This window comes from Coenobita brevimanus, chromosome 23 (genome assembly GCF_032717465.1).
Source record: "Coenobita brevimanus isolate Jiangsu-jjx chromosome 23, ASM3271746v2, whole genome shotgun sequence".
NCBI lineage: Eukaryota > Metazoa > Arthropoda > Malacostraca > Decapoda > Coenobitidae > Coenobita > Coenobita brevimanus.
Window position 1 is genome coordinate 2,080,001 of NC_136976.1, and position 25,688 is coordinate 2,105,688.

Below are 25,688 nucleotides of genomic sequence, written 5' to 3' on the forward strand. Positions count from 1 at the left end.
TAGAATATGATGCTAGTCACGAGGAAGTGCTATGGAAAGGATGTAGAGCCACCGAGCTACGAGAAATAAGCTGCAAAAGGACGAAAATCTGAGCCAAGTTTAGGTGGAAGGGGCATAGTCAAATCAATCACAGTTGGCCATCAGTCGAGCCGAAAGGGGTAAGCTATCCTTGTCAGATTCAAGTACACAGACTCTAGTGCCTCGAAACTCCTTCAAGGTCGTCCTCCAGTTGACACAGGAAGCTTGGTAGCACCTGCTCATTAGCGATTCATTTTGCACCTGAACACTGTATTGCATTTTATTTGTATCGTTTCAGTATCGATACAGTTTGCACCAACGATATGCAAGAGGATTATTGGGGTATAATTTGCGGAATAAATCGCCAAAGAGAAGGTGTTAGGAGGGTTCTAAAACCACTTACCATACATCGTTCAGTTCGATGACTTGTTTCGTATCCAGGCTTTAGGAGACTCTCTCTCTCTCTCTCTCTCTCTCTCTCTCTCTCTCTCTCTCTCTCTGGGGGCGCGGTAGCTCAGTGGTAGAGCATCGAGCTCGTGGCCGGGGGGTCGCAAGTTCGAGCCTCGCCCGGGGTTACCGTTGCCGGGAGGGGTAGCTCCCTCCTGTAACCTAACGGGGCTATATGGCCTTTGATGCCTAGCTCGAGGAATTCATTTCTCTCTCTCTCTCTCTCTCCCTCACTTAAAACTAACCAATGAACAACCAGTAACTTAAATAGCCAAATAATTTCATAACTCTGTGTTCTGTACTTTTACACGAAGAATTCTGAAACAAAAAGCACTCAGAGAACGCAACACCCCTCTCCAAACAATGCGTCTAAGGGCCCGTCCTCACAATCAGCGGGCGCGAGTGTTTTTGAAGTATGGTAATGAAAAAAAAGAAGTATAAATAGAATAATGGTGTAGGTGTGATGAACTGAGACACCTTCCATGCTTCTGGTTTATTTATTTTGTTATTTAGTTATTTTTTTCGAGTGTAATTTGTCACCGTGTTTCGAAACGGATCGCGTGGAAGGAACTGGGGGCCAAATGTGAAGTGTGGGCCCCGTAGAGTTACCATCAGGACTTCGGGTACTCTTAACTTCATCTTCCCAGCTCCGTCGTTGACTGAAAGAGGCCCTGACGTTACCCCTGCCTGGTGTTGCTATTCTCTGACCTCCCCTACAACTAAGCTACAGCCAGAGGGTAGGAGGGTGGTGTTGAATGTCTTCCCTAGCCTGTTTACACGGACATTTGACCTTATCCTGTGTCCTTGACCTTTGACACGGACATTTGACCTTATCCTGTGTCCTTGACCTTTGACACGGACATTTGACCTTATCCTGTGTCCTCGAGCTTTGACACGGACATTTGACCTTATCCTGTGTCCTCGACCTTTGACACGGACATTTGACCTTATCCTGTGTCCTTGACCTTTGACACGGACATTTGACCTTATCCTGTGTCCTTGATCTTTGACTCACTGCTTTCAAGATCAAGTAAATTCATCCTTGCCTGACCCACAACCCATCCACCAAAATTGGTTAAAATCGGAATAAAGGTGTTTAAATTGACCCTTCCAGGTAACCTTGACCTTTGATCTTTTATACAGAAAGAAAAAAAAATCCCCATGTGACCTTAAACCCCTCCACCAAGTCTGGCCCAAATCGAATGAGGTCTACTTGAGTTTTAAAGGCGGAATATTTGACCTATACGTGTGGCCTTTACCTTCGACCGATTGAACTAAAAATTAAGTAACTTCGCCTTTTACAATCCCTCAACCTTCCCACCAAGTTTGGTCAAAATTCGATCAAAAGTCTGAGTTGATCTTGCCCTTGACCTGTGACGTATGTTTCTCTCTCTCTCTTTCTCTCTCTCTCTCTCATTTTTTTTTCACAAACTTAATTACACCCTTTCCTCTGATGACCCTAAATTATAATGCCAGTTTTGGTGCAATGCCATTCAATAGTTTTTTTTTTTTTTTTTTTTTTTTTAGGTATATAATCTTGCTAACAGACAGACAGACAGAGAGACAGACAGACAGGCAGACAGACGGACAAACCGGTCCAAATAATCGAACCCCCTCACCCTGCGCTCGCGGGGTTCACAAGTTTCCTCATCACCAGACACACACACACACACACACACACACACACACACACACACACACACACACACACACACACACACACACACACACACACACACACACACACACACACACACACACACACACACACACACACACACACACACACACACACACACACACACACACACACACACACACACACACACACACACACACACACACACACACACACACACACACACACACACACACACACACACACACACACACACACACACACACACACACACACACACACACACACACACACACACACACACACACACACACACACACACACACACACACACACACACACACACACACACACACACACACACACACACACACACACACACACACACACACACACACACACACACACACACACACACACACACACACACACACACACACACACACACACACACACACACACACACACACACACACACACACACACACACACACACACACACACACACACACACACACACACACACACACACACACACACACACACACACACACACACACACACACACACACACACACACACACACACACACACACACACACACACACACACACACACACACACACACACACACACACACACACACACACACACACACACACTGCATCCCTTTCTCCAGAGGCCTGTGTCTCGTAGTGATAGAAAAATTAATGTGCTGTATTCTAATTATCTTTGAATTTTACGTAACACCTCTTCCTATGCGATTTATTCCGCTTATCAAATTTCAGTATCCTTATATATACCACAGGCGCAAACTGTGTCTATATTCAAACGATGTAAAGACTCTAGGTGATGTTTCAGGTGTAAAAGTCAAAAACAAATCGCTAAGGAAGAGGTGTTACGGACTTTCAAATGCCACTTATAATTCGGACTTTTGACTGACACATCCTTAAAACTCAATGTCCTTTTTTAAGTACTTTTCGCCCACTATATTTTAGGGAACAGGGGTGAATATAAGATGGATGGCACAAACACCCCCTTCCTTTAATCCTAAACTCAGCGATTATCCGCCTTCGTAATCCCCGTGCAGTTGATAGGCATAATCCCACTAGCTAATAATAAAGAGATTCGGATTGGGGGATTTCACGCAGGATTAAGCAACACCAAGATATACGCGGATTATCTGCTGGGTGAGGATTTTTTAGGATTTTTGCCGGGAGGATGAGGTACGAAAAGTTGGGTGTCCACAGTATGAAGTGGCAATGATCATTCACAGTTACGGTAATCAAAGCGAATGGTCACAATTTCTACAGGCGAAGAATTACGTGCTGAGGGTATTCTCTTGCCAAATGATGTGATGCTTTGGCCGAAGATTTCCAGTAAGTTCCATTCCTGAAGGCTGTATGGAGAAGAAAATTAGCATCTTTGGTAGGGGGAAGGTTTGAGTTGTGTGCAGACGATCTATTGTCACAAGTGGAATTGATGTGAGGGAAAGAGGTACAGATTAGAGCCTGAATTCTGTATTTTCCCCAGGGTTTTGGACACAGAGAAGGTAAAGAATTCAAGGCCTGAACTGACTCTCTTTCCCGCCCAACGTTGGAGCCGAGTGTTTAGATGGCAGGATTATAAACACGGGTTAGGATATGGCGGTGTTTACAAATTCAACGCTAAAGTTACCGAAACGTGGTAATGCTTTGATTTGGTCACGTTCGTGGTTACTGGGCTTCTTAAATATAGCCTAAAAATCATATGGCCACACACACACACACACACACACACACACACACACACACACACACACACACACACACACACACACACACACACACACACACACACACACACACACACACACACACACACACACACACACACACACACACACACACACACACACACACACACACACACACACACACACACACACACACACACACACCAGTAGCATCGTCGGCTCAAGACTATCATGCATTGTTGTATTATTCCCAGCCCGTTTATCAGTGTGTGTGTGTGTGTGTGTGTGTGTGTGTGTGTGTGTGTGTGTGTGTGTACTGGTGGATGGGTCACCGGTTCTACTTGTCTACTGGTGTAATGCGTTCCTATGCTCCATTCACTCTAACCTGGACTATAATTGTCATCTCCTCCTCCTGAATTATTAGCTGTAGCGATAGATTATCACCAGAAAAATTATGCTAGTCATGAAGAAGTGCTATGGTAAGGACGTAGCGCAGTAGTTACGAGCGAGGGCGAAGTCCTTGCCAGTCACTCGTCAAGTAGTGACATTTTCTCACACATGAGAGGCCCAGCCCGGCCCGGCCCGACCGTAACGCTTTTGAGAAGCTTATATCTCAGCTTATACCTCAGGGCCGATCACCGCGTGGTTTTCACCATAAGATAGCCCAGTTCTTTAAGATTTGTGTTTGACAGGTTTCATCACACCCACGCGGTGCACGTAGCACATGACACGCGCCAAGTGCAGCATGTCGAAAATCTTCAAAAGAGGACCACAGGCCAGACAGTTTGTCGTAAAGGCATGAAACTTGGCAGGTAGATAGCCATCAATATGCTCCAGGCGTCCTCGGGGTGTAAGGCCACATTTCAGTGCTTTCGGATTTAAATGGCCTCGCTCGTACCTCGCCGACAGAGGCGTTTTACTGGTAATATTGTGTCACTGACTCCCTACATGTCAAGTGGGTTGGTGGAGGATTAGTGCCCCTCCCTGTAAAACAATTAACTCAGAGTCATTGGCCACCCCATGCGGGATTATGGCGTCTGGCAATAGATAGATAGATAGATAGATTATGTCACTGAGCTATATGAAATACAACGAAAAGGGAGGAAAATTTTGGCCAAGTTAAGGTGGCAAGAGTATAGTTTCGTGCATGTGTTAGTGGAGGGGGGTTGCCGGTTCTGTCAGTGTGGGTGGGTCTGCTTACACACCCTGAGCCCAGAGTCTTGCTCCCCAGGAATATATGACCTCAGTTGCACGGCCAAGGTCAAAAGTTCGCTTACCTTTCCACTGCATCCTGGTGCACAGTTAGGACACCTGCTCACACCTAGGACACCTGCCCACACCTAGGACACCTGCTCACACCTAGGACACCTGCTCACACTTAGAACATCTGCTCAGACTTAGAACATTTACTCAGTGCTCACACTCAGGACTTCTGCTAACACTTAGGACATCCACTCACACTTAAGACATCCGCTCACACTTAAGACATCTGCTCACACTTAAGACATCCGCTCACACTTAAGACATCTGCTCACACTTAAGACATCTGCTCACACTTAAGACATCTGCTCACACTTAAGACATCTGCTCACACTTAAGGCATATCCATCGCTTTGCTCGCTGACACATGATATCAAGGAGATTCGTCCATGGGCAGGGAAACATCCTAATTCTCCATCTTGACACAGGAATATTAGCCAGCTGGGGAATATTAGCCAGCTGAAGAATATTAGCCGACTTTTTTTTTTTTATGCGAGGAAGAAGGAACCAAAGGCCATGAGCCTGCAATAACAGTTCCTTCCAAGAGAAAAACAAAATACAAGAGAGAGCCAAATTCAAGGTCCGATCATTTCGAGATGCCTGGACATATTGCGTTTGAAAGACTAGAGATCATAGGAAGCAGGAAATACAGACAGAGGGAGACAGTTCCAGAGATGACCTGTAGCATAAATGAAGGACTGGGAGTAACGGTTAACTCTTGCATTAGAGAGTTGGACAGAAAAGGGATGAGAGTTTGCTGCTAGACGGGTGCTACGCGCCGGTCGTAGAGGTGGAGGAATATTAGCCAGCTGAGGAATATTAGCCAGCTGGGGAATATTGGTCACCTGAGGAAAGTTAGAAGTACTAGCTAACCTAAATCTAGACAATCAAGGCCTTCTTAGGTCCTAGCATCTTAAAACAACTTCATTCCACGCTCCACGCTGCGTTAGGAATTCTCAAAAACCGAAATTTTGAGAGCTATGATTCGCTAAAACGACCAATGGTATGATTTATTTGTGACAGAAAGTATTTAGGGGAAAAGTCTCTTAATATAACCGAATATTCTGAATTTAAAGGAATCCATGGGAGCATAATAGTTCAATCATTCACTCCCCTATCTCCACCCTTCCTGTCTCCCTCCCTTCCCCCCTACTCCCTCCATCCCTCCCTTCCTCTCTCTCTCTCTCTCTCTCTCTCTCTCTCTTTTAAAAATAAACACACAGCTTCAATTTCCTTCCATCAGAACAACTTTACACGATGAACTTACGATCCGCTACATTTGCTCCTTTATTTTCATCCTTTGGTTCTTTCTTCCCTGCATAAAACAAGAAGAATTATATATATATATATATATATATATATTTGGAGTCTGTTTACTGCTGAGATACACTAAAACAATTTCAGCCCGACTTGGACCCTCCTTAGGTATGAATAGAGACGGAACTTAAGCGTTTATATAAATGGGAGAAAGAGTTACGAATGAGGCCCCCTTGGTTCCTATAGGTTATTCATTTTAAGTTGGTAAAGATTTTCGTCACCCTTCTACTTGTTTCCCGTAGCTCAGTGGAAGAATACGACGCTTCTCCGGCCGTATATTATTTCCTTAGCATTATTTTGTGACTAGTACCACACTCTTGTTAATTTCTTGATGTATCTCCGCTTTCAAGGTAGAGAGAGAGGACATTTTCTCGCCCAGTTAAGGTGGACAGAGTATAGATCCCGTGATGAAGTGTGCTTAGCGAATCAAGGCAGCTAAATGTAAATACTGTCACTTTACATTCTCTGAAGGATTATGTGATTATTGTGCCTCAGTGCTTGGCTCCTGACTCCCCTGCTGAGGTGTGCTGAGTGAGCCATAGGAGCCTGAAAGTGTGCTGAGTGAGCCATAGGTGCCTGAAAGTGTAAATAATCTCCCCAAGTCTGAAATCAGGTAAACTTTGCACCTGGCCATCTTCTCCCAGGAATTATGTGATCACCACCCCCCGCCGCTGGACGCCCGGCTCCACTGTTGAGGTGTGTGTCATGGTAAAGGACGCACTGGCCCCCGCAGGCAGCATCAAAGTCACTCTGTCCAAGTCCCGCCCCGCACCAGGTGATACAGAGGTCACGCTCATCAGCAGCACCTTCAGCGTCCCGGCAGGTAAGCTTTGCCCCCCCGTGTGCGAGACGAGGATAACAGACACCCAGACTGTGATATTATTATTATTATTATTATTATTAGTAGTAGTAGTAGTAGTAGTATTGTTATTATTATTAGTGCTATTATTATTATTATTATTATGAGTGAGTATTTTCTTTGCTGCACATCACGCCAGCTAGAACACGTGTCTAAGTCCTGCCCCTTAAACTACCACACATTGATCACACCTTTTGTCCCAGTTTGTGTGTGTGTGTGTGTGTGTGTGTGTGTGTGTGTGTGTGTGTGTGTGTGTGTGTGTGTACGTTTGTTTATTTGTTTGTTTGTCCTCTTCTGTGATGCACCAAGGAAAGAAAGTGGTGGACATACCTTGAAACTGAAGTCATAGCAGGTAAACTTTTGTCTCTGGCTGTATATTTTGGTCCATCATATAATTTCCAAATGGACGTTGTAGTAAAAAAGGTGTGTAATCCTGGCAGGTGAATCTAATCAGTGTCATGAGGTGGATGTTCCGGCTATAGAGGGATACAATGCGGTGGTGAACGTGTTGGGAACAGCGGGGGGTGCCCAGGTCAACCACACGGAATCGGTCAGCTTAAAGAGGGACAGTGCCAAGACGTTTGTACAGACAGACAAATACCTGTACGAGCCGAGTCAGCTTGTTCAGATTCGTGCCCTCACGGTCGTTGGCCCCAAGATGATCGTCTCTACTGAACAGGTAAATCATTCGCGTAATTAAATATCTTTAGTCAGGTGATTCGGGGCTTTACAATGAGCGATGTTACTATTAGCATTTTTTCCAGAGAAATATTCCTAAATCGATATTTCTTAATCACTGTATATTGTTGCTTCTCCATGAACTGTAAAAATATAGCAGACAGTCAGAACCATGAGACTTTTACTGATGAATATTTTGAAAAGTTTCGTCTACTGTCTGAAAGTGGAAAGATGGATGAAAGCAAAGATAGATATTTTACCGAGTGTACCTGAATGTTTCCAGTCCTTCTTGCCTTTACCTATTATCAGTGTAGTTATTAATTATTTGCCTCAGTAGGTAAGGTGCTGGCGGGACCTTCCTTTCGAGTACTGAACCATGCTATGAATGTAAAACCAGAAAAAGGTATTGGTAATGAGTAATATTAGCTTGAGTACACGAAAGAGTGCGGAACAAAAGAAGACGCAGATTCAAGTCACTGAGATGTAGTTGGATGCCAGTGTTGTCACCTATTTGAATGACAGACTGGACACCTTACCTTAATTATTGGGACCTACAATCATTCTAATGTAAAAATGTACAAGATAGAAGTAACAGGTGGGTGGCTACAACACAACAGAGTGGTACTACATGAGTGACGTGTGGCCTTAACCCGTTGCTGTTGGTGGTGACGTGGATGTAGGCAGATGCTGTTTGAGGTTTACATTTATGCACTGACTGGAAACGTACGCACTTCCTAATCTGTTTCCTGCTGGTGGAGATGTCAGCTTACACAATGTCTGATCCATTCCCTGCTGGTCAAAGTGTAAATCAACTTTGAGCCTCGTCCACCCCCTGCTGACTGAGGTGTAAATTTACGTGTTTCTGATCCATCCCCTATTGGTTGAGATGCAAATTTGTCCCCCCTGTTTCATCCCCTGCTGGTTTTATAAATTTGTCTTTTTACGGTATTGTGCATGCTTTCTTGTGCTTTAATTTGAATGATAAGACCGCATTTGAACTTTCTACACACCAGGACATGTGAAAATGATAACTGAAGTTGAGTAGGTCTGATGGCAAGAATACGAGAAGAGCTTAAGGGTAGCAGAGCGGTTCCAAATGACTCGCTAAATGATTTCAGTTTATATGTACTCTCTCTAAAGGTTTACTAGTCATTTATATACACGGATATACATGTAGAGTATGTGGGTATGTTGTATAAAGCCGCAGTAGACTTGGTGATTAGGCAGTGAGAATACGGTAAGAGTGGCAGTGAAGCTTTGAATTACAAGGCCTTCCCTGGAGATAGCTTACTTTGACTGGGAATTCCATTTTCTCAGGACTGACTCTCTCTCTCCCTCCCTCTCACTCACTCTCTCTCTCTCTCTCTCTCTCTCTCTCTCTCTCTCTCTCTCTCTCTCTCTCATGCACAGTACCCGGAGGTGTGGGTGACAAATCCATCACGCACGAGGATAGCGCAGTGGAAGAATGTCAGCAACTTAGCCGGGCTCATCCATCTCGACTTCCGACTTGCTGACGAACCAGAGAAGGTAAGGAAGGTGGTGGTGTGGTGTGGGTGGAAGGGGGCATGTGGCATTGTGGTGTGCTGGTGTGTTGGGGGGGGCCATTTGGCATTGTGGTGTGGTGGTGTAGGGGTCATTTGGTATAGTGGTGGGGAAGGGTGAACGTGGTGGTGGGGGTTATGTGGTATCTTGGCTGTGGTATGGTGGTGGTGCTGGTGTGGGGGTCATGTGGTATACTGTAGTGGTAGTGGTGGTGAAGGCAGTGTGGTGGTGGGGATGATCTGGCGGGGACAGTGTGGTTATGACTGGGGTAATAGTGTGAGGGGATGGTAGTGTGGTACAGTGTGGTTATGACTGGGGTAATAGTGTGAGGGGATGGTAGTGTGGTACTGAGGTGGTGACAGTGTGGTACTGAGGTGGTGACAGTGTGGTTATGACTGGGGTAATAGTGTGAGGGGATGGTAGTGTGGTACTGAGGTGGTGGTGGTGGTGTGGTGAGGATAAGGAACAAAAACTGTAAATAATGGACTCTAACAACACAGGCTTAACGTATAATCTTACCTCAATTTCTTCTCAAAGGTGTTTATGTCTTGCAAGCCAGCCTCGAGAAACCGTAAACTTGTAGCAAAAAATATTAAAACCAGGCGATATATTTAACGCTTCCTGTGCCGGCCAGACTAATGGATAAAGCTTGTTCCCCAATGTTCCTTATCACCTGGCAGTAAAGTTGAGCAGGATGTAACTTCGATTATTGGGTGTTGTGGGGAAGAACGGGTCTTGGAAGGATGTTATCACAGTCCCTTCACCACAGGATTGGTTTCATATAATTCTAGATCCTCTCAGATTATTTCATTCACACTAGAAGAGATTTTTTTTTACTAGAGGGGTTAATCTGAGCATCTTCGCTACATCACATCTTTCTATGTGGATTAAACATTGCCAAGTGACAGTACGAACGGTAAACATGTCCAGATTGAAGAGGTGAATATCCCTTGTGCTCTTGGCTGGTTATTAATCCTAAGCTTTCCTCTCTGCTAAGCTCTCCTCCCTGCCAAGCTTTCCTCTCTGCTAAGCGTTCTTCTTTGCTAAACTTTCCTTTCTGCTAAGCTTTCCTCCCTTCTAAACCATCCTTTCTGCTAAGCTTTCCTCCCTGCTAAGCTTTATTCTTTGCTAAACTTTCCTCTCTGTAAAGCTTTCCTCTCTGCTAAACCATCCTTTCTGCTAAGCTTTCCTCTCTGCTAAGCTTTCTTCTCTGCTAAACCATCCTTTCTGCTAAGCTTTCCTCCCTGCTAAGCTTTCCTCTACTAACCTTTCGTCTCTGCTAAACCATTCTCTGTGCTAAGCTTTCCTCTCTGCTAACTTAACCCTTTTTCTGCCTCAGGGGATCTACACCCTCCACATAAACCCACCACAAGGCCACAACCAGAGGGTCAACTTCAAGGTGGAGGAGTTTGTCTTGCCGCGCTTCGAGGTCACCATCAAGGAACCGCCCTACATCCTGCGCATTGACGAGGAGTTCACCTACACCGTGTGCGCAAAGTGAGTTACCGTGTGCGTGTGTGTGTGTGTGTGTGTGTGTGTGTGTGTGTGTGTGTGTGTGTGTGTGTGAAGTCAGTTGGCATAATCATCAACCAGCGTAGACTTAACCATCATCTGAAGAGTATTGTCAGAAGACGTGCCTAACATTCATGTGTGACCAGGTCATTTTTATTATGCAAGGAAGAAGGAACCAAAGGCCTGGAGCCGGCAAATTGTTCCAAGAAAAAACAAAAAACAAGATAACAGAGAGCCAAATTCACGTCCATTCACATCAGTTATATTTCAGTCAATTCATTTATATCAACATCACATCCGTCAGTGCTATAGTCTGACAGATCGAAACGTAGGGTTTTGGTGGAGTCACCCCCTCCCTGCACTGTTGCCACGTTTCCGAGCTGACCTCTCCATCAGCGATGACCTTGACACTGTTTCCCTCTTGTGATCTCCGTTTTTCTAATACCCCCTATACCCCTGCCACCAACACCCCCTATACCCCTACCCCCAACAACACCCCCATCAACAACACCCGCTATACCTCCACCACCAACACCTCCTATAAATATAGACCCCCACCATCAACACCTGTATAATAATTAGCTGTTGATAATTGCTATACTTTTATTGAGAGCATACATTCTACCCTATTGCTCAAACTCCCTAATCTTACAATCCCATCTGTCTTAATCCTTCCCACTGCCTTCGTTCCTAAATCCCTTAATTGATCTATTTTTAACCTAAGTGTCCCCACACCTTTTAAACCATTTACCTCTCTGTCACTATTCTCCACCATATGTATCAACTTGTATTATATTGTGTATAGAACTTTCATACTGTATGCTGTACTACTGTATAATGTATAAGAATACCCACTGTTTAGTGGAAATAAAGTTTTATTATTATTATTATTATTATTATTATTTCTCTCTCTCTCTCTCTCTCTCTCTCTCTCTCTCTCTCTCTCTCTCTCGCTAGATTTTGTTATGTGTCATCCATGGTTTTTTACTTCCATTTTTATGTATGGATTATAATTTTGACTTTATTTCCGCACCACCCTTGAGGTAAAAGTCACGGCGCGTTTTTTTTTATAGAGGTTTCCCCAATAGGCCTAAATCCTGTAGGGGGTTGGTGACCTCCCACAGCGTACACACAAACACGTGTCGCGTGAGTGCTGCCACCCCAGAGCTGTTTGATATATTTATTTTAATTATGAAAGGATCGCCTCTTCCCACTTTTATCCCTTCAAATTTTCTTGCAATTATACTTGCTAAATTAATTAGCAATGTTAGAAGTGTTGGGGAAGTAAATAATAATTAGAATATTTTTAGAGCAACACTGCCAAATTTTTATGCCACGTTTCTCTATTATCGTATAATATAGTATGCAGAATAGTTTTATTCTTCCTTGATACATGTCAGCACTTTCATTACAGTTATATTAGTATGAGTTATGTTTATGTATCATTCCTACTACACAAACCACAGGCGTTATACATCGTAGGGTTAGGAAACATGGCAATAGTGTAGGGAGGGGGTGACTCCACCCAAACCCTATGTTACGAGGAGGAACACTATACCTTCGTCTGTATCAAGTCTTTGCAGGGTGTAGTCAGCAAAATAACTAATTCTGAAGGTAAACTGAGATACGAGAAAGAGTCCTTAGTTCAATCCTGTTTAAGACTGTAGGAAACATTTGCAGATCAGTTGGCCTATCAAGAAAGGTCACAATTTTGGAGCGATCTTGAAGTGGTAGAAATGTTGTATATGAGGCTGTGTAATGACCTGAAGGAAGGGAAGCATAGTGTAATTTTCTCCACACAAATACACTTATTGTCTCCCTCTCCAGGTACACGTTTGGCCAGAAGGTGAAGGGCAATCTGTCAGTGACCATCTCAAACCAGAGGAGCGGCGAATGTCGTGTTTCGAGCACCAGGAATCTCACCGTAAGGACCAAACACTGTACCTGGATTATTTTTATATTATTTTTTTGATAGTGACATAAATATTTGATAGGACGTGACGATTACCACATCCTACTGCTGACTGATGCACCTCCTCTGATGTTATAAGTTCTCTGACATCGTTTTACGCGTACTGGAAAAGACTGAAGAAAGTCAGATGGAGTTGGAACCTGTCTTGTCACTAACAGCACCTCTTCTGCAGATCTCCGGCTGTACTGACGTGAAGGTGGCGGCAGAAGACATGAGGATCAACGACTGCGATGTTTACTCTGTCGGGTTCAGGGCCAAAGTGATTGAAGATGGCACAGACGTCGAGGCAGAGGCGTATCGTAGCACCTCCCTCAAGCGCTACGCCCTGTCCTTCAAAACCATATACGAGGACCAGCACAGGAAACCCAACCTGCCCGTCACCATCAGGGTACGTTTTGAACATTAAAACTGATGACGCACTAAATATAATGTGTTAAATATGGTGATCTGTTCTATTCCAGATTCCTTCAAACTATCTTATTAATTTTAGTGGGGAGATCTTTTGTATTGAAGGGGTAAATGAAGACGAAATTTAGCTTGTCCATTTTGTAAGTCCCTATAACGCAAAGTCGTTCGGAGGAAATAAGTAAGAAATAGAGAAGACAGCATCAGACTGAAGAGGTAGGTGAAGGTCTTAACTTTTGGGGGTTATATGAGTCCCACCAGGATAAAGTTCCCACGCCTGCTAAATAAGGGATAAGGTAATTATTTTAACACCATTAGGAAAAAAAAAAGAATCTTAAGAGTTGACCTAATATTTCGAATTTTTGGATGCAGGTAGTAAGAAACCAATAACCTTTTCTTGTCTAATTATTCACGTTAACATTCTTATACAATGTTTTTCTTCTTTAACGTCTGAATACTTGTGTTATTTTTCTCTTGATGTTAATACTTGAATGGCCATCACAATTCGGTGGGCGAAGGGAGAAGTTAACCCTTATCTTTTGAGTCAATTTTAAAATATGCGTCAGGATAGAAAACGGTTATATACAAATTACAGTACCTAATGCATCCAGTAATGACACGGGAAGAAGATTATTATTATTATTATTATTATTATTATTTCAATTGTCTATATAATCTTAAGTTTTTCATCAGAAGCGAGACAGATAGGTGAAGATTCTTGTAATTTCAATCATGTTCTCTTCAATACTGTCAATAGGGCGTCTGTCTTGCCTTTCAAAACCTCAGAAAATAATCTTATGCCACAGTTGCGAGCGGAGTTGCCTGATGGGAGTGTAGCAGCGGGTGTGCCTGTGGAGATGTGTGTGGGGGGGCGTTGTACTAACATATCTACACCAACGGACGGATGCATCACCACCATCCTGCCCTCACACACCGCCACCAAGCTCTACGTAAGTCACTCTAGCACCGCGCCATTACTAAAAGGCGTGATTTCCTGGATACTGTTTACTTCCCCCGTTACCTGCTATGCTAAATGCTTCATACCAACAGTGAAAGCTAAAGAAAAAGGCTAAAAAAGTCTCACTGGAGGGCATTTGTACGACATCACATTCTCTATATTTCCTAAAAAAAAAAAAAAAATCACCCACATCTTTTCCCCACCTACCTGCAGCCTCCTAAAATCAAGATGCCAGGACAACACATAGCCTTGGTGTAAAATAATATCCGCCTTTGAGTAATAAACTTTTCTTATCAACACCAAACGCTGCAAGATTCCTTTTTACGTCCTCTCACTGCACAATACCCGGTGGAAAAGAATTAGAGCTGGTTTTGAAGCGCACAGATGGCAGATACGATGCCAGCTTACGTGACGCTCTCAGCTGGAAGAGGGATGCTGTTATGGTCAGATATATTTTACATTTTACTTATATTTCTACTTGTCTTTTTGTTTTTTCCCCCACTTCTTCATGAGCGGCCATATTAGACGCGTCATGATCCCACTGATTAATGAAGACCTCCTGACTGGAAAAACCTGGGGGCAAAATATTGATGAATGACCAACAGAATCCACCAATTCGGCAACAGGTGGGCCCAGGTAACTCCCAAGCTCAGGTGTGTGGGGTAGGAACTCATTAGCACATCCCTACCTCACGTCTGATTCTGTAAAGGTACATTCCCATCAATATTAGGGTGTCTGGGAGGGAAGGAGTCAAGAAAAAATGTTTAGTATTGCCTGCCAAGGGAGAAAAGCTTATAAATTAGGCTCTGACTAAAAGCAGGTTAATAATTACTTAAGAGTTTTAAATTATGCCCAGTGAGTACGGGGGAAAGGGAGGTTTCAAGGCCAAAAAATATATGGGAATAAATAGGAACAATAATTAAAAAATAATAATAATTGCTATGCCCTCCTACAGCCAAATGTTTTAATCTGATACATGCAGAACAGAATTACTAGCATTTGTAGACCAAGCTGCCATAATTGATGTCACTTGCAATGAAAGTAAAAGTCTACAGTTTGCATCTTACGTAGGGAACTTTTTGATGAGAGAAAGAGACAGACAGACAGAGAGAGAAACAGTAATTTCATATAAGCCTTCTGCACAAGTAGGGTAAACTCGCAAATTAATTCTGCAGGTATAATACTTGATTTTAAAGACACAGTTAATGTGGATTATGATTACGCTGGATATCAGGGTTCCGTAAATAATTCAAATCACTCCCCAGTAAGTACTTCATCTAATTTTCGCGTCATTCTTCTATGGAAAGCAGTATTTTCTTTTTCTTTTCAAATAGCTCAAGGCGCTGAACTGCCGTGCTTACATGAACAGCGTGGAGTACACAAAATCGCTGGAGTACACGTCTAAGTACTTCTCGCCATCCAACTCGTCCCTGCTGATCTACGCCCCGGAGCAGACGCTGAAGTGTACGAGAGGACAGGCCAAAGTACACTACCTACCCGTCCTCTTTTCCGCACGAGACCAACCCTCCGCCGCCATCACAGTCCAGGTACGGATACAAGCTGACTGGGTTTTACATTATATTACGTACGACATTACTATGGAGCTTCATAAATAATTGTGCATAAGCGAGATCAATACAGTTTTAAAATTAACTGATCAAATCCGTGCAATCTTCGGGTTTGTAAGGTGAAAAATGATCACCCAAACCAGACCTAACCCACGTCAACTAACAGTGAAAGTGAGGTTGTGCGGACTTAATCTGGACTTCTTTTAGACCTTACCCACCTGTCAGTGTTGTAAATTCATTCTTAATTGCCACCTGTGCACGAGATGGTCAAGATTGGTTCATACAAACACAAATCCTCCAATCGTCCTCTAGAAACAACCTTGCATATACCAGAAACCCATTTAATAATTTTCTCTCACGTATAATTTGAGAAACAGGTGAGATACTTAGGCCTCTACACCTGAGTCTTGCGTCATTCCCAGGTGGTATCCCGTGGTCGTATCCAGCACTCCAGCACCAAAGAATACCAGCTGGCAGAGGGCCCACTACCCATCTGCACTCACCATCTGGTCCAGCCTCTGCCGCCCCCCATCCTAGGTACCGTAAGGGGTGCTATCAACATTAGCCTCGCCCTTCCACCTACAGCCTCCCCCACAGTTCAGGTCAGCTTTCATTTTACTACTACTACTACTACTACTACTACTACTGCTACTATTACTACTACTACTACTATTGTCTTTAACTTCGTAGTCCTGGAGGAGGTTATTATGAACGAATCACCTCCACTACAGGCCGTCCTCCCCCCATCTCACATCACCCCTACTTCTATATCTCCACCCTGTCAGTCCACCTCATCCTTGGTCTGTCTCTCCCTCCACCTCAGTCACAAGCACTCTCCTAGTTAATCTTTAATTCTCAGTTTGCTGCGCATGACCAAACCATCTCAGGGTATTTTTCGTAACACTTTCCAGCATAGCCTTATTCTGTGTGTGTGGTGCTGGTGTGGTGGTGTGGAGGTAGTGTGGTTTGGTGTGGTGGTATGGAATTGCGTGGCGTTAGTGTGGTTTGGTGTGGTGGTATGGAATGGTGTGGCGTTAGTGTGGCGTTGGTGTGGTGGTATGGAATGGTGTGGCGTTAGTGTGGCGTTGGTGTGGTGGTGTGGAGTGGTGTGGCGTTAGCGTGGCGTTGGTGTGATGGTGTGGAGTGGTGTGGCGTTTAATGTGGCGTTGGTGTGGTGGTGTGAATGGTGTTATAAAGTCTGCCATTGGTATTGCTGCAGGTGCTGGTATGGTACACCAGGGATGATGGCGAGGTGGTGTCAGACGCCAGAGAGCTGAAGGTCGAGAAGTGTCTGGATAATGAGGTCTCGCTGAAGTGGTCCGTCCCAAGAGCTCAGCCTGGTGACGCTGCTGCCCTCACACTCACCTCAGCACCGGAGTCCGTCTGTAGTCTGGGTGAGCTTCTTCTTTCCTTGTGGGTGAGCTGGTGGTGCATCGGTGCCCGGATGAGCTTCCTTGGTGGTGAATTGGTGGGCTTCCTTCTTAGTGGTGGACCCATATCCATAAAATAAATCGCTCAGGAAGAGGTGTTAGGGAGCCTCCTTAATCGATGAGATCATCCCAAGTGTTCTTCTTCTTCAGGTGTTGTGGACAGGAGCGTTGAACTGCTAGCCCTCGAGCCAGACCCCATTACCCTGGAGAAGCTCTTCGATTTCGTAGATGACTTCAAGATCTACCCCTGGGAGAACAGACAGACGGACGACCAGGAGTACTGCAGAAAGAAATATAAGGGACGGGCGAGAAGTACGGAGCAGATGCTTAAGTTACCCCCATCCGTTGACATTTTTCTTTCTTCCTTCTTGATTACGTTTTCTTCTTTCTCACTTCTTTGCTGGTACAACTAAGCTATTTTATTCAACTTCATAGACACCTGTAGTAATAAATAGGCTTATGAAGGCTGCCTATCCCTCCAGTTTGAGTATCGGAAAGTTGTAGAGTCACTCGCAGACAGGAATATGAAACTTACTTACTCGGAGTGAAAGGATAAAAGCTAATGATAATTCTGGCCTTTTTTGTGCTTTCTCTTGCTTTGTTTTCTGTTTATCAATCTGTCTATCTATCTATCTATCTATAGCTATACGCCTAAATCCCGTAAGGAATGGCCACAAACAAATCGCCTCCATGTTGCCCTGTCCTCTGCCATTTCACTGCCCTCCTCCCATCTTACACCCCCCTCTCACTACTTCATCCTTCCATCTCATCCTCGGCCTCCCCCTTCTTCTCCCCCCCCTCCAACTCACTCACATACACTCTCTTAGTATGTCTCTCACTCTCCTCACCACATGACCAAACCATCTCAGTGTATTTCTCCTGACGCTTTCTATCATATCCACACCACAAACTATTCTGTGTTCCATTTCACTTCCTCCGTAGGTGTAATAAAATGATGACAGTGTGACAGTAAGATGTAATAAGGAAGATAAATAGCCTGGGAGAACTTGTTAGGGAGCCTCCTGTATGTTTTAGGGGGGGTTACCGTTTTCTATGTGACTTCAAATCTAATCCCATTCTGTACATGTCCGGAACAGGTCTGCCTCCGCCTCCCTACGTATGGTACGACACAGATGGCTATGTGGATGCCCTGAAGATGTTTGATGTGAGTAGGTGGATTCTTTATTTTTTATCCTTTATTGATTGACCCTGTAGATTTATTTATGCATTATTTATTCATTTATTTGTGTTTTAAGAATTGGTAAAGGAGTGGCGGATTCAGAAAGAGGGAGGGATACGGAGAGTCCATACCCCATCTCTATATCTATCTATTGCCAGAAGCCTCAATCCCGTAAGGGGTGGCCACAAACAAATCGCCTCCATGTCGCCCTGTCCCCTGCCATCTTACCGCCCTGCTCCCGGCTCACACCCCCCTCCCTCATATACTCCCATTCCACCATCTCATCCTCGGCCGACCCGTCCCTCTCCCCCCTTCCACCTCACTCACATACACTCTCCTCGTCAGTCTCTCACTCAATCTATTATATACCTATGTGCTGTTGTTCTCCCCTGCAACGAGTATACGGAATTACTGCAAGAAGCGCGACAATACTTTAAAAAATCATATTGCATTTTGACTTTGTGGTTTAAAAAAAAAAAATACTAAGATAAAATTAATCTATCTGATATTATTGATCTAACATTAATGCATAATTGTACATAGCGAAAGGAAAAAACTTTGAATCCCCTCTTTTTAACACATGATGGATCAGCTCTATATTAAGCTGTGTTATACGTGGCGTAGGTGACTCGGCAACACTTTTTCCTCAGCGATTTACTTTGCCCATTACGCGTTAATATCTTCTGGTATGTTACTGACGCAGACTCTTATCAAAAAGAAGAAAAAACACAACTAGCAAACTAAACATTATTAGGATGAAGTGCACAAAGAAAATAACTAAGGAAAAGTAAGTCCGAATTTTAAGTGGCATTCGTAACACCTCTTCTTAAGCTATTTAGTTTGTATATTAAGCCGTTGCATTGCCTTTTGTGGTATTTATATAGTCTTAACATCGACTAAGTTTGCATCAGTAACATGCAAGAGGACAGTGAGGTGTACTATGAAGAATAATTCGCTATGGAAAAGGTGTAACGAAATCTCCAAAATCATTTAGATGAAGACCACAACTGTCTGCCCTAATGACTCCTCGTGTGGTTGATAGGCGTCCATTCTAAGCCTCATACACTGGAAAAAAAAGAAAAAAACTACTGAATCTAATATGCTAATCTCCTCCCGTAGGATGCTGGCGTGTATGTGTTCAGCGACTACACTTTGGAGACGAGACCGTGCACGAAAAACGGTAAGTAGAATCAAAATGGCCATGTTTGTGTGTAAAATATGTGTGTGTGTGTGTGTGTTGCGTTTTGACTGTTTAAGAAATCCTCTAGTTCTCTATTCCAGTTATTTCCAGACGATTTTATTCTGCTGAAATTGAGACCTTGCACAGGAACAAGGGCTGTGGTGAAATTTGTCCCAATCTGACTGATATGAAAACTTCCAATACGGTACTCTTTTCCAGTCGGTTATGGAAGCTCCCTCACACCTTCACCTGTGCGATTTATTTTGCCTATTACACCTGACTGTCAATCTCCACATTGCATAAATCATTCTAATATCGCCATACTGTGCGTAAGAAAACCTACCGAAGGATGTTAACCAGCCATATCCAAAAACAAATCACTAAGGAAGAGGTGTTAGGGAGCTTCCTTAACAGACGAGAATATCGCTCTGGAACAGCTGAATAAAAATCGTCTGGTGGCGGCAAGAGCAAACGTTTTAAAAATTTCATCTGAGATTAAGATTGATTATCATTTCGTTTTATTTTCTTTTTCCAGATCGACATTACTATCCAACAATCTCCCGGCCAGGACCATTTCCCTCTGTAGTTGCTGAAGATGCCGCGATAGGTGCTGCGCCTCCAGTCATGTTTACAACCACCGCCATATTCCCGACCACTACGCTCCCATCAACCACCCTTCCGTCTGCAGTTCCGGACCAGGCCCTGAATGCTACTGAGCCTGATGCCCCTGAAAGTGATGTTCCAAGGACCAAGTTCCCTGAGACGTGGTTGTGGGACCTCGTTGTCGTCCCGTAAGTTACAGTGACTTTAATGACGGAGTGAGATTCTGGGAGATGGAGTGATGCTGAATATTTGAAAGTTAGGAATGTGGAAAGACGAAGTTATGTAAAGTTTTGTAGTCAGAGATGTAGACAGATGGCGTTACACTGACAGTTTTATAAATATATATACGCATAAGGAGATTTCTGAGGCTTAGCTGTACAAAGACATGGTTCGTAGACGGTTGTATGAGAAAGAGGTGTACGGAGACTTTTATGGGAGTTAGAAATGTAGAAAGATGGTTGATTACGAGTTACATATGTACTTACAAGAGTCAGGGCTGCGGAAGGACAGAGTTAGACTGATGATTTTGTGACTTATATGCATAGAAATATTTTTATGGGACTCTGACGTAGAAAGAGGAAGTATCATTGACACTTCTATGGGTAAGATGAATAGAATGACATTAATGGGATTTAGATGAGCGGACAGGCTGTTTCGCTGGGGTCAGAAATGAAAAAAGTCTAAATTATTATGACCTGACCACTGGCATCTGGTGTTGGGGAAGTGACCCTAAAAATTACTCACCTCGTTGTCTCTGGCACTTTGAGAACCGGCTTCCCTTAACTTCACTTCTGTGCTGTAGGTTATAACTTTTTACTGTAACTTGGCCTAAAGTTGACACCTCTTCACCTTGACCACATTTAAGTATAGCAAGAGATGAACACAAGAACACAGCGCTAGTAATAAAGACGTGTTATAGAAAGTGAGGAGAGCTGCAGTGTTATCTTAGTTTGCCACTGAGCTTCGTGAAATGAGCTACAAAAGGACATAATTCTAGGCCAAATTAAGGTAACAGGACTATAGTGCCTTTCTGCGTGATGGGTAGAGAATGTTACTTTGACAGTGTGAGTCAGGAGCTGTAGGAGGGCGTGCTTTGAGTCGGTAGTGTAGAAGAACATGAAATTACAACGACTGACCTTACTATTTATACTCATTTATTTATTTTTTCAGTCGTACCCATGTTAGACTGAAGGTAAGATTTTGTAGAGAGTTTCATCATGTACCATACCAAAATTTAACCATTTAATTCTTGTCAGCCGTCACTGAAAATACGTTAACTTAATTGTCCAAGGCGCTGATTCATGCACCAATGTAATCAGAGCTGTGTCATGAATCAGATAAATTTTGGTGAGGACCACAACCAGGAAAAATTCTACACCCTTCTTACTTCTTTTGTTCCGTAAAAAAAAAAAAATGGCGTGGAATTAATAGCTCATGAAGTCCAGCCAGAGTGTTCGTAGTGCGTGAGTAGCAGATGATGTCTTTCTTTCGCTTAATATTACTCTTTCCAAACCATACATTCAGCTCAGGAGAGACTTTATAGAGTGTTTACATGTAGGATTCAGTAACCCCTTCACATTATGAGAAATCCATAAGTTGAGTAAGGATGTATGGTAAGTATATAATTGTATGTGCGTTATTTTACTGAAGAAGACTAAATACGAGAAATCGGTCATTTTCAGAGCGTCCGGAGTGAGTGAGCAGCCAGTGACTGTGCCTGACACCATCACACAGTGGGTGGGCAAGGCCGTGTGTGTCCACTCGCAGAAGGGCGTTGGTCTCTCCGCCAGGGAAACCATCACCACCTTCACGCCCTTCTTCGTTGACCTCACCCTCCCGCCCACCGTCAAGCGCGGCGAAGTCCTGCCAGTCAAGATGTCAGTCTTCAACTACCTCGACCAGCCACTGCCGGTTAGTAAAAAAAAAAAAAAAAAAAAAGTCATAACCAGTCCATTATATGAATTTATCACCATTTTATCTTTATATTATTACTGTTATTATACCGCACTGTACTATTTTGTGGCCTAGACAACCACCACCAATCCAGTGTCTGACCATTAGTATAATCTAACCAAGTAGCCTCGACTACGATCTTCACATTTGACTAAGATAATCAGGTTTGCCTTGGATAAGATAATATAATCATTTTTCCTTGAGCCAAATAATCCATGTCTTATGTTGCGCTCAGTGGCGTACCTGAGGGGGGAGGGCGGGGGGGGGGTCTGTTTGAAACTGCCCCCCGGACCCCCAATTAAGGGGGGGGCCCACAAAGCCTTAAAAATTTATAAGCTTTTTTATTAATATTTAGAAATATATATATTTATCATCCCGACAATCCCTGCTGAGATATTAGATAAGTTTTGAGAATTAGGGGGGCTGGGTTCTTTGCGGGGCCCCCCTCCAGGATGGGGGCCCCGCAAAGAACCTAGCCCCCCGGGTCCCCAAATATCTAGGTACGCCCCTGGTTGCGCTAAGATGATCCATAATTCCACAGGTGAGCCTGACTCTGGCGGGCAGTTCTGAGTACGAGATCCTGGGCGAGGCTGGAGCGGTAGTGCAGCAGGGCAAGAGGAGCGCCTGTGTGCCGGCGCAGGACAAGGTAGTGCTCACAGTTAAGATCAGACCCACGGTGATCGCTGACGTCAACATCTCTGTGACAGCTGTTGTGGATCAGCAGAGTCAGCAGGGATGTGGAGCCGGGGCCACTGCACCAGCAAAGAGGTATTTAAAGTTACTGTATTTAGATATGCTGAGTAAAACAATTATGTTAACTGTTTCTGTTCCAGTGATGTAATTTTTTATATTGCTTGCTCCAGCTGATCCAGTGTTATTTAGGTGAGGAGACTGAATGAGGAAGTTGGCTATAGCTTCCACTGACACCTTCACGAAAATAGTCTCTCTTAAGTCGGGGCATAAGCAGAGGAGTGGCTGGGGTGGCCATACTGAAATATGCCTGGACATTCCAAAATTTAGAGGGCATACCTGTGGATCCATTTAATATTATAACTCTGCTTGGACTGCCCCATAAATAGGCCTAACCACTCTGTTATTAAAATCCTGGCTGTTCCTGCCCTAATCTTTTTTAACTTGTCCAGAGGCAACAAGGAAAGAGTAAATGCCTATCTAGTGTGAGTTCTATTTTCTAGTATGACTGTAGTTTGTATTTCAGGTTGTTAATCCCTTGCAAATCAGGACTTGGATTTACATGATCTCCATTCTCTTCTCTGCTGGTTAAAAAGTAAATTTGTCATGCAGTAGTGACAATTCTGCTTTCCTGCATTTGAGTGGAATGAATATGTGGGTGAACTTCCCACAAATTAAGACATAAAAAGGCAACTGCATTATGTCTGGTGGCTAAACTATGAAAATAACAAAAGGGAAGTACAGAAGCTCAATGTAACTTTAAATATGTGCTGTTCTGTGTGTGTGTGTGTGTGTGTGTGTGTGTGTGTGTGTGTGTGTGTGTGTGTGTGTGTGTGTGTGTGCTGTAATATTTCCTTGCTTTGCTGAGTGTATTTCTTATTCACTTACCTCTATGGATGTGCCATGATCTCAACGTATCATTGAGACCTTCACATACTGAAAAAAAAAATAACATATGAAAGAAAATGAAGGTAACGGAAGGAAAACAGAATCCACCAAGGCAGTGAGAAAGACTCCCGTGATTCAGGTGGGGGTGATGATGAAAGTGCTCTGTCCTTACCACCTGATTTTATACATTATTAATATTATTTATTATTATTATTATTATTATTATTATTATTATTATCAGTTTAAGGGTGCTTGGAATTAAAGAAACTACTCTTCGGTTTGGACAGGCTGGTGAGATAAACTTATAAACGAGCCGCCTAGCAGCGGGCTAATTTCCCATGTCTAGGCATTAACATAAGCTTACCTCTCTCCATAGGCCCTGTGACAAATGCTTTTACGATTAACTATTTCCCCTGCCTGTTGTCACGCAGAGATGCCCTGATTAAGCCAATCAAGGTAGAAGCTGAGGGATTCTTGAGGGAGAACACCTGGACGAAGTACATCTGTTCTGAAGGTAAGATGCTGTAGAACGTAACTTGAGATTTTGGTCATGGAAATATCTTTTTTGAGTAAACAGTTACCCGGAGTGAATATCTAGTTTTGGAGATATGAAGTAGAGTATTGAAAATGCCTTTGACACTGGGATGCTCTTGCCTCGTTGCACACAGACTTGGAAACAGGCGAGGACACGCTTGAATCATGGGAACTGACCCTGCCGGCGACACTGGTGGAGGGATCTGCGAGGGGATGGGTCACAGCCGTAGGGGACCTCTTGGCTCTCTCTCTTGAGGTGTGTGACCAGCCTTTACATCACAGTATCAGCGCTCATCGCTTCCAGTACTTATTCCTCTAAAATAAGGTTTCTGTGTTCATTTTCGCCATATATGACGCTGGAGTATAACCTCACAGACGCTTTCAAGCTGGCTGTGGCGATGGACCGTGTTACAAATGTTCTGATGTGTTTACAGTATGAAACATCAAACTAAAAAGTATGAGAAACAAGTATACTTATGGCGTTTGGGAAGGAATGAGAAATACAGATGGCAGGGTAATGGTGGTTAGTTTTTGCTCCGGATGATATGTTAAGATAATAGGAAGTAGATCATTACGTGTGCAGGGAGGTGAGATGATCACAAAAACAACGTTGTAATGGAGTAAAATAGCTTAACAAACACATATGAGAACAGAAGGTGTGTTACAGAACCTGGGTCACCTGATCAGAATGCCGTATGGGTGTGGTGAGCAGAACATGGTCAACTTTGCCCCCAACATCTACGTCCTGCGCTACCTAGACAACACCAGGCAGACCACCCCAGAGGCCCGCGAGAAGCTCATCAGGTTCATGAAAACAGGTAACATCTTCCCCTACGTGTGTTTATGGCATGACACTCATAAATATCTGCATTGCCTGAGTCCTGATCCACTATACTGGTATGACATGGAGAGGTGATGGTTCTCCAGGGCATGGCTTGTACTTCTAGCATCAGTAGGAGACTTGTACTTGCAGATACTGTAAGTGTGTGTGTGTGTGTGTGTGTGTGTGTGTGTGTGTGTGTGTGTGCTGTTCATCCTGTGTTCTCTTGACAGGGTACCAACGTGAACTGCTTTACCGAAGAAATGATGGTTCGTACAGCGCTTTCGGAAACGCTGATGACTCCGGCTCGACATTCCTGACTGCCTTTGTACTGAAGTCCTTTGCTCAGGCCCAGACCTACATTCAGGTGGGTGCAGATGGCGGGGTGGTGCTGAGGCTGCTTGGGGAATGAGCACAATATTAACACTCTGACTACCTCGTTTTCCCTAGAACGAACATAGGACTCTAGTTAGCCAAAATGGATCCTTACGTATTCCAGC

At 43.8% G+C, this 25,688-nt stretch overlaps 1 protein-coding gene across 1 annotated transcript in view; it reads left to right on the plus strand.

Annotated features, from left to right (window-relative positions):
- The window catches only part of LOC145393062 (pregnancy zone protein-like), a 32,279-nt gene that overhangs the window by 265 nt on the left and 6,326 nt on the right, over nt 1-25,688 (plus strand). The window contains exons 2-21 of the mRNA XM_080267400.1: nt 7,061-7,239; nt 7,716-7,954; nt 9,364-9,480; nt 10,835-10,992; nt 12,835-12,931; nt 13,152-13,367; nt 14,191-14,334; nt 15,677-15,889; nt 16,333-16,512; nt 17,130-17,304; nt 17,491-17,652; nt 18,438-18,505; nt 19,640-19,700; nt 20,236-20,491; nt 21,986-22,214; nt 22,798-23,024; nt 24,266-24,348; nt 24,503-24,624; nt 25,036-25,186; nt 25,422-25,555. Of these exons, the coding sequence (XP_080123526.1) occupies nt 7,061-7,239; nt 7,716-7,954; nt 9,364-9,480; nt 10,835-10,992; nt 12,835-12,931; nt 13,152-13,367; nt 14,191-14,334; nt 15,677-15,889; nt 16,333-16,512; nt 17,130-17,304; nt 17,491-17,652; nt 18,438-18,505; nt 19,640-19,700; nt 20,236-20,491; nt 21,986-22,214; nt 22,798-23,024; nt 24,266-24,348; nt 24,503-24,624; nt 25,036-25,186; nt 25,422-25,555 (3,211 nt within the window). The remainder of the gene's footprint in view (nt 1-7,060; nt 7,240-7,715; nt 7,955-9,363; nt 9,481-10,834; nt 10,993-12,834; nt 12,932-13,151; nt 13,368-14,190; nt 14,335-15,676; nt 15,890-16,332; nt 16,513-17,129; nt 17,305-17,490; nt 17,653-18,437; nt 18,506-19,639; nt 19,701-20,235; nt 20,492-21,985; nt 22,215-22,797; nt 23,025-24,265; nt 24,349-24,502; nt 24,625-25,035; nt 25,187-25,421; nt 25,556-25,688) is intronic.